The 14,746-nt window shown below is 51.1% G+C and overlaps 6 protein-coding genes across 6 annotated transcripts; 3 read left to right on the top strand and 3 right to left on the bottom strand.

The window, feature by feature from the left end:
- Positions 1 to 308: 308 nt before the first annotated feature.
- On the bottom strand, positions 309 to 1,366 carry ASPZODRAFT_131767 (hypothetical protein). The gene has a single exon (XM_022722834.1). The coding sequence runs from the start codon at positions 1,124 to 1,126 to the stop codon at positions 605 to 607; it is 522 nt and encodes a 173-aa protein (XP_022581379.1). The 5' UTR covers positions 1,127 to 1,366; the 3' UTR covers positions 309 to 604.
- Positions 1,367 to 3,462: 2,096 nt separating this feature from the next.
- ASPZODRAFT_141650 (hypothetical protein) lies at positions 3,463 to 5,852 on the bottom strand (the record flags this gene model as incomplete). The annotated part of the gene is made up of 3 exons (XM_022724768.1): positions 3,463 to 5,065; positions 5,138 to 5,435; positions 5,456 to 5,852. The coding sequence occupies 3 exons, from the start codon at positions 5,850 to 5,852 to the stop codon at positions 3,463 to 3,465; spliced, it is 2,298 nt and encodes a 765-aa protein (XP_022581378.1).
- Positions 5,853 to 6,119: 267 nt separating this feature from the next.
- Positions 6,120 to 7,264, bottom strand: ASPZODRAFT_1838082 (hypothetical protein). The gene has a single exon (XM_022727204.1). The coding sequence runs from the start codon at positions 6,972 to 6,974 to the stop codon at positions 6,396 to 6,398; it is 579 nt and encodes a 192-aa protein (XP_022581377.1). The 5' UTR covers positions 6,975 to 7,264; the 3' UTR covers positions 6,120 to 6,395.
- A 3,056-nt stretch (positions 7,265 to 10,320) lies between these two features.
- ASPZODRAFT_141649 (hypothetical protein) lies at positions 10,321 to 11,261 on the top strand (the record flags this gene model as incomplete). Its single annotated transcript, XM_022724767.1, has 3 exons — positions 10,321 to 10,434; positions 10,498 to 11,136; positions 11,223 to 11,261. The coding sequence occupies 3 exons, from the start codon at positions 10,321 to 10,323 to the stop codon at positions 11,259 to 11,261; spliced, it is 792 nt and encodes a 263-aa protein (XP_022581376.1).
- Positions 11,262 to 11,531: 270 nt separating this feature from the next.
- Positions 11,532 to 13,066, top strand: ASPZODRAFT_24961 (hypothetical protein; the record flags this gene model as incomplete). Its single annotated transcript, XM_022727983.1, has 2 exons — positions 11,532 to 12,110; positions 12,167 to 13,066. 2 exons carry the CDS (start codon positions 11,532 to 11,534, stop codon positions 13,064 to 13,066), a joined length of 1,479 nt encoding a protein of 492 aa, XP_022581375.1.
- A 1,286-nt stretch (positions 13,067 to 14,352) lies between these two features.
- ASPZODRAFT_15554 (hypothetical protein) lies at positions 14,353 to 14,690 on the top strand (the record flags this gene model as incomplete). Its single annotated transcript, XM_022726224.1, has 2 exons — positions 14,353 to 14,578; positions 14,644 to 14,690. The coding sequence occupies 2 exons, from the start codon at positions 14,353 to 14,355 to the stop codon at positions 14,688 to 14,690; spliced, it is 273 nt and encodes a 90-aa protein (XP_022581374.1).
- Between the last annotated feature and the right edge of the window lie 56 nt (positions 14,691 to 14,746).

Raw genomic sequence — 14,746 nt, 5'->3', positions numbered from 1 at the left:
CTGCGTGGCTTTCCCTGGTCTATACACAATATTCTGCTTTGATTCGGTGTGTAAATACACTCTATCATAACAACGAGAGAAGAATAGGTCCGTGGGAACAGCGAAATGCGCTGAGCCGAATCCCCCTCCAGGAAATCATAGGTTATTATGTACAATAACAAGACGCCTCGTCAAATATGACGGCCAACAACACTGTCCAAACATGCCTCGGTGTGCGTCGGCGTGGTTCGTCTGCCGCGTGACTGACAAGATGGATGTTCTCCATCCGTGGGGTTGTGATATATACCATCACTCGCGGTTGTTTTAACTGACTTGTAGGTCGCTTGAAAACCAGTTTGGTATCCGGAGCCATGGCCGTGTGATTCTCAATCACCCTCGCGGCCAAGCAGACGGCTTCCGAAAATATACCTTGTCGTGACGATGACAGGATTTTGAAACGAGACGGTGAGAATAAGAAGGAAACAAAAAAATGTACAAGCGTCCTGTAGATCAGAGCGTGTCAGCGATAATTTTTTTTTCTCTTTGTTATATTGTCTCCAGACAGACTCAAACTCACGTTTTCGCAGCAATTATCGACGCCCTCGATCCCTACCCCGACGATTTTCTACCTCAGAGTCCCCTGCTGATGATGAGACTTCCATACTCCTCCTCCGACGGCGGCTGTGATGCCCAACGCGATAGCGATCATGGTACCGACTGTGACAATGGCGATGACAATCTTGACGGTCAGTTTCTGCTTTTTGGACAACGACCGCAGCCAGCTTCGATTCCTCCGCTTGTCTTTCCACAGTCGGGCGCGGTCTGCGTTGGAGATATCGAAGGACTGGCTGCGGTTGGTGTTCTCGCCACTCTCGACCTGTGGCATATTATAGTCGCCGTTGGACAGCTTGGGTTGGACCGTCAGTCGCTCGACGGACTGCGTGGTGATGGTGGCATGGCGGTAGAAGGGGGAGCACGGCTTTGCCCCGACACACGGATCGAACTCGATCGCCGGGTTGTCTTCCGCCGACAGGTTGGAATGGGTTGATGGCAATGTACTGAGATTCGGGGTATCCTTTTCGTCTGCTTTGTTGACGGTCGCAGCGGTGACCTGAGCGCCGATGACAGTCAGTCCTGGCACACTCATGGTGTCGATGTGTCTCAACACGGGTCGACAACAAGCTGTTCAACCGATCCTAGGAATATATAATGGTGAAGAGTTCCTGGTCAACAGGAAGCTCTGCTGGTGCTGTGGTGGGCAGCCGAGATGTTCAAGGAGGAAGGGCAGGGCAGCCAAAACCCCCCAGGGATGGCAGCACGGACAAGGGTCGGTGGCGTAAATAATGCGACCGCGTGCGCTGACGAAGAGTCCAACAAGCTGGCAGGGGAAGAAGAGACAAATAGAAATACAAAGCAATTCATTCAAAACAACACCCAGTAGCAGATAGTAATTTAATTATGACTCTGGTTTAAGAAATATCCAGACCAGGGAAATGTTTGGGGTGGTTCTGCCCAAAAGGGGGTCTCGTTGACTGCGGCTTCCCCAGGCTCCTCAATTCAAAGACAACGCCATCGCACGAACGTTTTGGCCTCGCTCGCTCGTACCTGCTACCTCCTTCTACTTAGTGTGCACATTCAGTGGGACTTGCACTACCGTGGGCGTACTACATACTAGGTATGGAGAATAGGTAGGCAGCTGCTTTCAGAGCGAGCATTTTTGTTATTGTTGTTATTGTCATTATTGATTCACGCTGAAAAATGACAGGTCCAGCGGCATTCCAGCGGTTCCAGGCAACGAGCGAGCTCTTTTTGCTCAAACAATGAAGAATAAGAATACGGGGAAATCGACGGCGAATGACTATTAACTAACTATCGACTACTGTTCTACAAATAATACACTTTTCGAGCGATTCCTGCGATGCGAGTATTGACAATAATAAGCGAGTCGTGGCCCAGAACCTTTCATCCTCACGCCGCTCCTTTCCCCACGCTACTCCTACAAACTGTCCGTTCAGTACCGTGGATGGCTGGCTCCTTTTTAAACTTGCCAGGCTAGCCCCTGCACCGGCCGAAAGCCAAGTTGCTGCCCGCTGCCAGGGTCACCTCGCAAAGGCCAATCAATAATCGGTTCCAGATGCTCGCCGTTCTAATTTCGTGGTGCCAGATCCACCCAGGGTGCTCCTGCTTACTCAACCTTATCCGAGTTTCGGATTGAGTACAGAGCTCGCCTTGCAGCGACGTTATCTACGAGTACTCCGTACGGAGCACGGAGTAGTTACATGGAGGTATCTATCCAGTAACTATCCCAGCTGCTCAGTTATTCTTTGCCACCGGAGGTCATACTCCCTAGGGGAGTACTCCGTACCTTGCGAAATGTCGTGCACCGGCGTACGAGACCACACAAAATCAGACCGGCGAATGACAATCATCTAGATACATCATTCCAGGACCTATCTTCATCCGCAAGCAAACTGATAAGCATCCCCGTCCTCCTGCAACTAGTCAACAGCCAGATTGAGGTCCACGCAGGGTGGTCCCAAGAGATTGCGACCGAACACTTTACAGCATACCTACTCCGTACTCCATGCTTTATGTAGTAAGTGAAGTACGTGTGTGGAGCGACCTGTACGTATTCGTATTCTATAAATGCTCTTTGAGACAGGCCATGCAAGGGATATACCATGTGAACATCATCCCTGGTCGACGCAGTATGAATGCACGTGTAAGTCAACTTCAGGAGAGTGCATCTCAAGGACGAAGTATGAGGTGCAGAGTGTAGCACCGATTAAATGCTTAGATATGTAGGTATGGAAACTGTCAGTCGCATTAATAAACTCGAAATAATAAATTAAGAGACAATCGTTGGAAATTATTAGTCTTCCATGGGTTTCAGTATCAGACTATATATAGATGATATATATATTTACTACCGTAGGCCTAGACAATCATCCATCATTACAAACAAAAATAATAAATGGTAAGAATGACTCTTCAAATCGTACTATAAAAGTGAAAAAGAATCAAGGCTATTCCATAACCAGATATTACTAAAGTAAATAAAATATCCTTGTAGTTTCCTATAGTTCTACTCCTAATCACCAGCCCAACACAGTATATTTGGTTACAAGGGATGGATACCAGCTGTATGTAAACGCCGTCCGGATAAATCGAAACCAGGGACTTGAATGGAAAAAGGAGAAACCAGAATACCAAGTTTAAAATCATAAAAAAGTAATAATATGCTAGTCATTGGATTTCATCTTGGCAGTATGCAGAGAGAACTGGTCATCGTCATTCATCACTCATGATCTTACATGGAAGCATCGTATAAACATCGTCAGGGATCGTATCGCGTACAAAGGAGACATGAAAACATCGAAACAAAAAAAAAAAAAAGATCGCATAGAGGGAAAAACAATCGCAAAAAAATAGCAGAGGAAACCAGGAAAGAGAGAAAAGGGCGGAAAGAGGAAAAAAAAAAAATTAGGCCCCAGGGACAGGGACGTCTTCCAGAGACGCCACCAGCGAGGACAAGGCTGCGTTCGGCTCCTCCGCCACGCTCTCGATATACTTGAGCGTCTGCTCAATATCATCTGCCAACTTGCGGATCAGGTGGTACGTGTCCTGCAACGCACCGGAGCGGTGCAGCAGCTCCAGGATCTGCACCTTGCTGTCGGCGGGCAGCACGTCGTGGTTCTGGCGGAAGAGGCCGAAGATGATCGACTTGGCGGCGGGGTCGGTTTCGCAGCACCGGACAATCGGGTACGAGAGCTTACCCTGGTCAAGGACCTTGCATTCCGGAACCTGGAGACTCAGGTAGTCATCGCGAATGTGGTGCCACCGACCCATCAGGATGGTCAGCGAATCAAAGTCCAGCGTGGAGCCCTTCATGCCAGTGGACTGCATCAGGCGCGTCAGCACCTTGAAAGTGGAGCCGGCCTTGCGGTCTATCATGGCCATATACTCTGCCTCCGACGGGCAGTAGAGGGAGAACCGCCAGTTCAAGTCCCAGCTCTGGCCGATGAACTGGAGCTCCAGCTCCTCGAGGAGACCGTCCAGCATGCCGGGGCAGTTGAGGCTGTTCACCAGCTTGGAAACCTTGACAAACGTGTAGGCCGCGCTGTTCATGGATTGCGCGGGCCCAAAGACGAGATGTGCCGCCGACTTGCCTTGCTGCACACTCGACTGGTTGTCTTGAATGTTGTTGAGCATCAAAGACGCGGAGTGCAGGTCGTCGACGATTTGCTTGACCAAGCTCAACGGGCGCGATGGCACTTGCAGCCAGATGTTCAACACAGACATCAGGTTCGACTGCACCTCACTGGCCGAAACGAACTTGGTGTACCCGATCGGCGCCACCAAGGGCGAGCTATCTAGCTGCACGGGACTGATCTCGACGATCGGGGGTTGCAGGGCTGGGGGTGCTTCCTCTTCCTGCGCGCGAACTTCTTGCTCACCCTCACGAGCACCATCTTCCTCGTCATCCTCCTCCTCATCGTCGTCGTCGTCATCTTCGTCATCGTCGTCGTCATCACCCTCAGAGGATTCCTCTTCGTCGGAATTGTCGTCCTCTTCCGCCGAGCGAACTGTTTCCCCGTCAGGGACGGCGCCGTTAGGATGCGCAGCGCCGTTCACAAGGTCTTCTCCGTTGACGACGCCATTGGTTTCCTCCATGGAGACTTCCTCCTCGGGCTCCTCTTCTTCAACTGCCGGCAGAGGGGTGTTCGCACACCAGTAGTGAACGCCACCGATGGCCGCTCCCAAGACCTCCGCCCACTTCCGCAGTTGAGGTGCTAGGTCCGGGTGGCTCTTGTATAGTGCTTCGCGCCGCTTAACAAAATCGTACTCGCTCTGCAGGATCAGCTGTTTGGTCCGTTCCCGCGCCGCCTCCACCGAGAGGTCTTCGTGCTGCATGAGGAACAGAATCACATTGGCCTTGGAGTCCTTCCTCTTCTTGGCCCAGCTGTAGTAATCATTTGTAAAGATGATAGCTCGTTCAGCCGCACTGAGGACATCCGTCATGGTCGAGTAGTCCTCCTTCGTGAAGCGGGTGCCGTGGGAAAAGCCCATCAAAGTTCCATACAGACTATCGAATGAATAACAAACGTTAGATGTAAGGCTCGTAATAGCAAACACATCTGATGCAATGATCACTTACTTGATGCCAGCATTGGTGCGTCTGAAAGCCACGTATTCGTCAATGTTTGCAAAGGTATCGGCGGTGGGGGTCTCCTTCGAGGAGAGCCAGTTGTTTCGGTACGTATCGATGATCTCCAGCCCGACCAGCTGATTTCTGTCGGCAAGATCGGTCATTGCCTTGGTCAAAAGCTTCTTCAAAGAAGCGTCTCGAGGTGATTCGGTCGGCCCGTCATTCTCTTCAGCGACATTGTCAGCAGAGCTCTCTGATGTCTGTTGATCCGGGTGTTCTTCTGAAATCAGTTCATGGACGATCCACTCTAATGAAAAATACACATACCGAGGTGCAGATAGCCCAGCTCGGTCAGATACGCGACAACCTCCAACCTGTCCGGCAGACACTCGGGATAGATGACGCTCGCATAGTTGCCGACGGGTGAGGATAGGCAGCCGGTCTTGGGTGCCGTCTTATCGGTGACGATATAGTTCAGGTCCTGGACGAAGCGCTGACTGCCTTCCTCGGCGACATGGTCTTCTTTGTGGATCCGGATGGGCAATGTCGTGAAACAGCCATTCTGCGTTTTCTGCTCCTCGTCGTCGATGACTCGCGAGTAGGTCCACGTCACGACCGGTTCATTGACTGTTTCGGGCTCCGAGACTGCAGTCGACACGACTTGAAACACGCCTCCCTTGCTTTTTCTTCTTTTCGACAAAAGGCCGGAGTATGATCTGAACATGGCGAATCAATCAATCACAAGCGGCAACTATTGAAAACAATGAAAAAGGAATAAAGGAAACACAGCGTCTATATGCAGAGATTATATGCAGAATGCAGACAAACCCAACAGCCGACTCCGTCGAACTGTCAATGAAAGCCCAAACTTTTGTACTTCGGGTTGAACAAGATTTCCCAACGCACGCACCTGCGCTGGTGGGAGTCTCAGTTTTATAGACCGAAAAAAAAAATAATCGCTCCCATGCCACCTACGCATTCACCGCAAGTCCCCGACGTACAAATCATTCAAGTCTTCCTGACGACACCAAGGTAGCGCTTCTGCGAGATTTTGCCATCGCGTCGGCATGGACCCGAAGCTATTGGTGCTGGAGGGGACCTGCGAGCCACCTCGCTGGCCGCGATGTGGAACCAGGTGTTCGCATCGTATGCAGTCGAGGGAGCTTTGACCTGGCACGCCGATACCTTTCTCGGCTTGGGTTCTCATGCAAGCTGCATGCTCGTTGTGACCTTAATAGTGTTTAATGGTAGGCAAGCTGCCTCACCGCTATTCCGAGGTGCCGAATCGAGTAAACTGTTTTTCAATAGCTTCGAGTCTACTACATTGAAAGCGGGTTCGCACTCGCCGTCTATCGCAGTATCGCCCCTCGATGCCTGGTGCATATTGGTTGCTATTTGTTGTTGTTTTTGTAGTGGACTCCACCAAAAAGCGCGGTGTACTCCGTAGGAGGAGGGGCTTTCCTGCACTCCACTTGAACGCGAGGGAGCACAACAGAACAAAAACAAAACAAAACACTATCAGACTGCTAGCAAGTAGCATCAACAACCCCATCCAGCAGGGCAACTCGAGCGATGAAACATGCAACATGGCCGACGACACGTCTTTGTGATCCGACAGATCATCGGACAGCGCATATGTGGTTGTCGTTGTCGATAAGGCACCAATGCCACCCAAGCCGGCACCTAAGGTATCGTTTTCCTTCTGGCCCGCACGAATGAAATGTCTCGCTCGTCGGCCGTGCCATCGCTGTCGTTTCGAAGTGTTGTACGCTATATTAGTCTTAGCAGTGCTGGTCGATGGCCCTGCTTTAGCTTTAGAGCGCCGGTGCGCCTGCCGTCTGCACATCGCCAGTTGCAGCAATAATGTACCTCTCAACTCCACCAGCAATGATGTCAGGTGAACCGCGGCCTGCGAATATAGACTTTCATCGGAAGGGACAATCAATTAGTTGCAATAAGCAAATGATTTGTCAAGTAACTAGATTGCTGGAGGCGTAAATGCTGCATTAGTCGACGGGCTTTGGGAGGCATTTTCGTCTTTGCCGTAATCGCTGCTTGGGACTAGCAGCCTCTTGTCGACTCTCAAACTTGTCGGTTTTCCAATAGACTGAATCCTGCAGACAATAAGCCATCGAAAGTTAGTAATCAACAATCTTTCCCGAAGTTTCCCCCCTGGGATGACTTGCATTCGCGACAAACGGTTGAGAGGCAGTGAGAATGGGAGAGCTGTGGAGTCCCGAGTCCTCAAGTTTCCGAGACCTTCATCTCACACCATCTCGGTGGAGCTCTAGAAGATCCCTTGCACGATGTGTGCAGTCGCGTGATTCTGGCTGCGTGACTTGCAGTTGTCGAGACGACACCTCGAGGATGTTTTGCCTGTCGTTGAGGAGTTGAGCTTCTTCAAGGTAGAGCCGCATTTCCGAAAGAGGAATGGTTCAATGCATAGATTACTCATCATGATTATGCATCAACGCTTATACGCTATAAATAAATACCTGATGTCAGCCTGTCAGATTCTCTCTTGAGGCAATTGGCATTCAAGAATTAGCCCCCTTGTGGCTGTGCATCGTTTTTCAGCCTCCTCTTGTGCTGTATATTGTCAGAATGTGACGCATGCACCATTCCCATGCCTTTCTGATCTCAGTCTGGTCCATCCACCGCTGTCCTCTGGTATTCTGGTGACCAGTCATTTTCCATCAGGCTATTCGTGTTATGAGCGGCAGTCAACCTGATGGATTAGGTGCATATTGATAAATGAGGAGGGAGGCTTGTGATGATTATTAGGTGAGGTTAGGAGTGCAATTCGTCTACACGACTGTCTGCTAACCCTGGACCTGTCTAAGAAGTATGGCCGTCCAGTGAAACCCAGATGGGTCGGAGGTCAGACACGACTATAGCCGATATACATGCATATTCTGATCCTCTTTCGGTACTCTTGACCTTCGCCCTCTGATCCGGCGATTTCTCCCAGCAACCCAGAAAACGCTGGTCATGACCATCAAGCTGAAAACAAGGGAGAAGAAAGACTCGGGTCACTGAGGGGAGAAGCTGAGGCAGTGGCTAGCTATTCCCTTCGGGAAGACATAGTGACTCGTGTACGGCATGAGAGAAGATACATGGCCATCATCTCTTGATGAAGCATACTGCTTGTAAGTGTATCCGATATTGTAGAAATATTGTTTCGCCGTTTCAATTTGACAATATCTTCCCTAGTAGTATATTGTCCATAGCAACCAAAAGTCATATCTTATTCCTTGAACCGTTTCAAGATCAGCCATTCTAATTTCGAATAATTCATCAACCCGATAGAGAGAGGGCATAGAATGTTTAATTCTATTTATAAAGATAGCCACAATCAACACAGATGAGATACACCCAGATGAACCTTATCTATGATGGGTACTATGACCGCAGGACCCACTGAATATAGCATTCGTCATCGTTGCAATACGGAGTAACTAGGTAATTGCTAGGTACCCAACCCATGGAAGAGGTGGGTTTGGTGCATGGATGTTTTTCTAATCAGACCACATCGACGATCCGGCCGAGTCCGAGGGCAATAATATCATCCAACTTGGCTACTGCTGGCAACCTTTCCCGACCATGCGATTGATGTGGGATTGCTGTGTTTAGTCCATCAATTCAAGCCTCTCTCTAGCAGATTACTACCTCCCTTCAGCTCTAATGTAGTTAATATATAGAAAAGTAGATTACCTAAAGTATCCCGTGACCTCGACAGTGACTTTGTGGTCATTTGACTCTCTGTCATTAATCCAAACTTCTCAATTCGCGTTGCACGAGAGGTAACACCAGCAAGTATTCAGGACACACACTCTCACTCACACACGCACACATCCAAAGTCAAATCTCCTGCAGAACGGCGTCACCGAAGACAGTCATCTGAACACCCTTTCTGAGGGTGCAGAGGTCGTGGTCGAGGACATCATCATGCATACTCGCCTGTCACACAGACAAACCAGAAGATTCCAGCAAGTCTCCCGTCTCCCGTCTCCCGTATCCCTTGCCTTCTGGCAACTGTCATGAAGAATAAAGACTGACGATTGAATTTTAAACAGCACAGACAGTACAGACAGTACTGTCTCCATATCTCTTATCTCGGGTAACCCAATTTATCAGTCATTACGGAGTATCCAAGCCGCCCTCTATCAAATAACTATTGTTACTATTGATTATTGCCAATAGGGAGTACTGGGAAATACATAATCCACGGCTTCCAAGCAGATAAGAGCATACTGAATAAAATAAGGGCGGAAGAGCGGAGGCTTATCGTCTATGGCCTATCGGCCACTTGCCTAGCCACTAGTGATGCGATCGACTTGCACCGTGGCCAGCCGACCGAATCAGACGTGCCAGACGCGACGACCTTCCCAATTGCTCGATAGTTGAGGCCCACCGTCCGCCCAGCGTCGCACCAGTCAGCTCACGACTGCCAGCAGCGGCTTGGACCTACCCAACTGGTCGATGGAGGGCGTTCTTATTGGCAACGGGGGGCACTTGGAGCGTGAGGCTATACGCTTCGAACTACCGGGAACAGCTAGGTACTGGTACCTAGAACAGGTAGGGGCACCGCATGCACCTTGCCTTGCGTTGTGAGAGGCGGACCATTCCCGTTGTCCTCAGCTGAGACAAAAGAGAGGAGGAAAAAAAGAGGAGAGAGAGGAGAGAGGGGAGGGGAGCGGCAGAGAGAGAGAGAGGAGAGCGGATCGCCGGATACCCCCCCTCCCATATCGGAGGCCTCGGGAGGGTCGAGTATATGAAGCTATTCGCCTCCCGCGAACATGGCGTCTCCGTCTTCACCCACGGAGTACTCTTACGATTTGGAAACAAATACAACCGCAGTGAAAAACCTCAACCACCACCACCACCACCGCTTCGCCCTCTGCGTCTCGCGTCTCGCCAGCTCCTTTCTCACCTTCTCTGTCCCCCCCTATAATCCAGCTTCGATAGCTGCAGCAAGACCTCCTTTAGATGGCGGCTTACTCTCAATACCCATCTCGACTTCACTCGCACTCTTACACCATCGCCCTGGCGCAGCCCACCCGCAAACACAGTAGTAATAGTATATCGTTATCGAGTAGTAATTCTCGTTAAATTCGGAGGTACGGAGTATAGACATAGTTCAAAAAAAGAATAGGGCATTCTAAATGTACTAACTTCTGAAAATAGCAAATATGGCCATCGAGATCACCCCCTTGACCAAAGCCGACATCGCCGGTTCCATCGAATGCATCCAGAAGGCGTTTGCCGACGATCCGTACTTCCTCTGGCTGTTCGATCAAACCAAGGTAATCCAACCACTCCCCACCCCCACGGAGGGAAGAAATTAGTCTAATTATTCGGTGAAATAGTTCAATGTCAAACGCAACACCGTCTCGCTGACGGGCCACTATCTGCACGGTCTTCACACTGCAGCTCCTGTCTTTGTAGCGAGGGAGGTGCCCAGCGCCGCCGACTCCACCGAGAAGGCCGCCGTCGCCGTTGACGAGGTGGAGTGTGCGTCGTCTTCCTCGTCCTCGTCGTCTGCATCCGTCACTGCCGCGGCCACTTCTCCCGAATCGACCATTCTCGGAATCTCCTCCTGGTACGCTCCTCACCCGCCGGGCAATCCGGAACCCTGGTCCCACTGGGTGCAGGAATGGATCCTCTCGATCCGCCAGCTGGTGAACATCATCCGGTTCGGCGGCCGTGGCGGGTTGAATGTGAAGCGGTACAAGACGTGGAAGGCCCGCCAGGCCGAGGCGCAGGCAAAGGTCTGGACAGACCCGCGCGGGTACTACTTTTGCAACGTGGTCGCGGTCGACGACCGCGCACGCGGTAAAGGCGTGGGCCGCAAGCTCATCGAGGCGGTCACCCGCCGCGCCGACGAGGAGGGCATGCCGTGCTACCTGGAGAGCTCCAAGCTCGAGCCCAACGTCGCCATCTACCGCAAGATGGGCTTCGAGCTTGTCGACGAGATCACCTGTGAGGAGGGCGGCGAACAGTGTACTGTAAGTTCTCTTGCAAAAGTTATGCCATGCATAGAAGCCTTTTTCTCCCTCATCCTATCATCAATGCCTGACTGACTCTATGATAGTTGTACGCTATGATCCGCCAGCCGCAGACCAAGGCGTAACTTTGTAGTCGGCATTCAGTATCAGCTTAATATGATTTATCTAAGTAAATTATTATCACTACGGAGTACTTTAGAGAAGATCCTGATAGATAAGCATGTAGTAGACAAATACCGATTCAGGAAGTCCAGCCGAGAAACCAAGTATAAGTAGATCCATGCCTCAGGCCTCCATCTAGAAAGGTATATATCCCCAGGCCCGCCTAGCAACCACATATAAATACTTTATCCTCTATACTCCGCACAGCACTAAGTGAAATTGCGACCCCCAGAATGACAGACTTCAAATCCCGGGTTCTGTACAATCTCAAACAAGATCCCGGCCTACCAGTCTCCAACCCCTCGTCAGCCTTCTGGCAGAGCCCCCCGCACGCACTGGCCAACACTCAATCTGCCCATCTACCGGAGCGGGTCGACATCGCCATCATCGGCTCAGGAATAACAGGGTGCAGCATAGCAAGAAGTCTGTTGGGGAGCACCGACCAAAACACCACCGTCGCAGTCTTCGAAGCCCGGAGTCTCTGCAGCGGCGCCACGGGTCGGAATGGCGGCCATCTCGTGTCGGGGGCGGTGCACGATTTCGCAGGCTTGAAGGCTGCATTTGGCGAGGAGCAGGCTGCCAAAGCGGCGCGGTTTACTTTTCGAAATATCGAGCGCGTGTGGCAGGTTGTGCGGGAGGAATTGGATCCTCATACTCGAGAGGCGAGTGAGATCCGTGCCGTGACGAGTACCCTCAATTTCACGGATAAGCGGGCCTGGGAGGAATATAAGTGGTCGGTGGCCGAGTTTAATGCTGCTGTTCCCGAGTTGGCGGGCATGGTCAAGTTAATTGATGGGAGAGAGGCTGTCGAGGTATTTTACAATGACTACATAATGCCTTCTTTCCTCTTTACTTATTGTTTCGATAGACGCTCAAGTTTACGTCCTCTGTGGGCGCTGCCCAACAGCCCGCCGGGGCGATGTGGCCCTACCGACTTATCACGGGGATCTTCGTCGCTCTGGTCAAGAAATACTCGGCGCGGTTCACGATCGAAACCAACACGCCCGTCACGGGGGTGACGTATAACGCGGAGGAAGGGGAATACACACTCAGCACTCCGCGCGGGAGCGTCCGAGCCCGGCGGGTGGTTCACTGCACAAACGCATTCGCTTCACACCTGCTTCCCTCGCTGCGAGGCCGGCTGTTCCCCCTGCGCGGCACGATGACGGTGCAAGAACGGCCGCCCGCGTTCCCCAACGACGGAGCGACGCGCTCGTGGAGTTTCGCTTCCAACCCGACGTTCGACGCGCGATCAGGCCTGTTTTCATACGGACTGTACTATATGACGCAGAACGCTGCCACAGGCGACCTCTTCCTCGGCGGGGAGAGACAGCGGGTCGACCAGCTGCTCGTCGCGGACGATAGTGTTATTGGGGATCTCCCCGCCCAGAATCTGCGCAGTCTTCTCCCGCGCTTGTTCTCGAACGGAGGGGCTCATCGCAAGCAACCGCCGGCCACTCGACAGGCGTGGTCGGGCATTATGGGGTTCACGGCAGACTCGATGCCGGTGGTTGGACGGCTGGAGGAGGAATGGACAGGACGCGCAGGATCCGAGGAGTGGATCGCCGCCGGATTCAACGGGTTCGGAATGGATAAGTGCTGGCTGACGGGAGAGGCGGTTGCCGCGATGATGATCGGCGAGTCTGTTGACGAGTGGCTGCCTGACGTGTATCGCATTCGAAAGGCGAGGTTCCTAGACGGCTGTGAGGAGAGGGTGTGGGAGACGTTTGGCGGTGCATCTCAAGAAGCAGTGAAGAGTAGGATCTAAATATTAATCAGCATTTTTTTTATGGTTATCCTTAATGAATGTCAAAAGAATAGGAGCTTGAATAAACCAAAATAGACGCGGGATGAAGACGAGGATCAGTTTTTGTTTCTGCCTAGATTTGTGCTGTCGTCATAGCCATCTCTGCCTGAGGCACGACAACAAACCAAACATGAGACAAACAGAAAATAGAAAGTCTCGGATCTTCGACTTTCAACTTCGCTTCTTGACGGAGGATTGCCATTACTTCATAGCTTTTATTCTCCACACCAGCTCGGCGGAATCTGCCAATTTTGTGCATGGCTATATAGAATATGCCCATGTTCTCGCCAATTTATCCCATACTACATAAATCTCACCCATGGGCCTGACCCGGCACCGAGTGCGTGCCACAACCGGTTCAGGCACGCTCCACTCGCAGGCCTCGCAGTGTCTCAGAGTCAAGAACAGGCGCAGACTAATTATGATTCGGAGTCCGACTGGCACGGGTGGAACCAGACACGAATAGAAGTTTTCCATATCGATCCATCCTATCAGAACTGAGGAACCGCAGGCCGCTAACTCGTCGCTAAACCGCTAGGTATAGAGCTGATGATAATGACCAGGGACGAAATCACTAAATTAGAAGCCGGGAGCATCCGAGCGATTCGAGTGTGAGACAGTCCGTTGCAACCAAGGCAATGAACAAGCTTTTGCTCGTGGGCCGTGTGCCGAAGGCTGTCATCATTATTGAGTTGCCTAAACAACGTACCACGACGAATAACTACAACAGAACGAAGAAAGACGACGAAGCACAATTATGGAGGATTAGTTTTCCTGGGTGCAACATCAAAGTACTCTGCAGGGTACTCAACCTAAGTACCCCGAAGTCTTAAGCATACGAAGCGCAAGTATTAACTATTATTATTATTCTTGTTATTCTTCTTATTGATCGATCATCTTATTCTCAACTGACTAACTGTCCCAGTGTTGTCAGTGGCTCAGCGCCCCACCATCCCAGCCATCCATGGACGACTGATCCATCGCCAGTCGTGATCGGGTTTGCTGCTGTCGTAAGCTTCATCCACGTATAAGTGGCCGAAGGTCGCAGCTGTGGCGAGATTTGGGTTTTTCCTGTTTTCCCTGTGGTTTTCCCCCTCACACAACACAGTCTATATACTCTGTACCACCTATAGTTATCATTGAAATAACTATCCGACCACCCCAATAAGAGGACCTACCCTCTACCTTACCCTCTCCAGCTCTATTATTAGCCGAGCGTAACAGAGCTACGCTCTGCAGAATCCATCATGGCCGGCCTCTCCCAGTCTGCCATCATCGTCATCATCATCATCTGCTGCCTCGCTGCCGTCTGTATTGCTGCCGCCGTCTTCCGCAACTTCATGCCCGCCGACCATGCACCCAAATCCTTCGATCCCCCGCGCGAACAAGAACAGTACATGCGTACCGTTCGAATGCGAAACTACAGCCATCTTCATCGGGAGTCCGTGGGTCCGAGGGATCTAGAGTCGCAGTGTATGAGAATTCATTCCCCTCACTTCCCACCAATTCAAATTTACTAACTATATATCTATTATTAGTTAACTCTCACGTGGAGACCTCTCATGAAGGCTCGTCGGCGTATTAGTCGCTTTCTACCTACCTCAGTCTATACTGTACAAAAACTACACACTACTATTAACG

This window comes from Penicilliopsis zonata (genome assembly GCF_001890105.1).
Source record: "Penicilliopsis zonata CBS 506.65 unplaced genomic scaffold ASPZOscaffold_6, whole genome shotgun sequence".
Taxonomy (NCBI): Eukaryota; Fungi; Ascomycota; class Eurotiomycetes; order Eurotiales; family Aspergillaceae; genus Penicilliopsis; species Penicilliopsis zonata.
The sequence above is the reverse complement of the archived record's forward strand: the minus strand, read 5'-3'. Positions and strand labels throughout refer to the sequence as shown.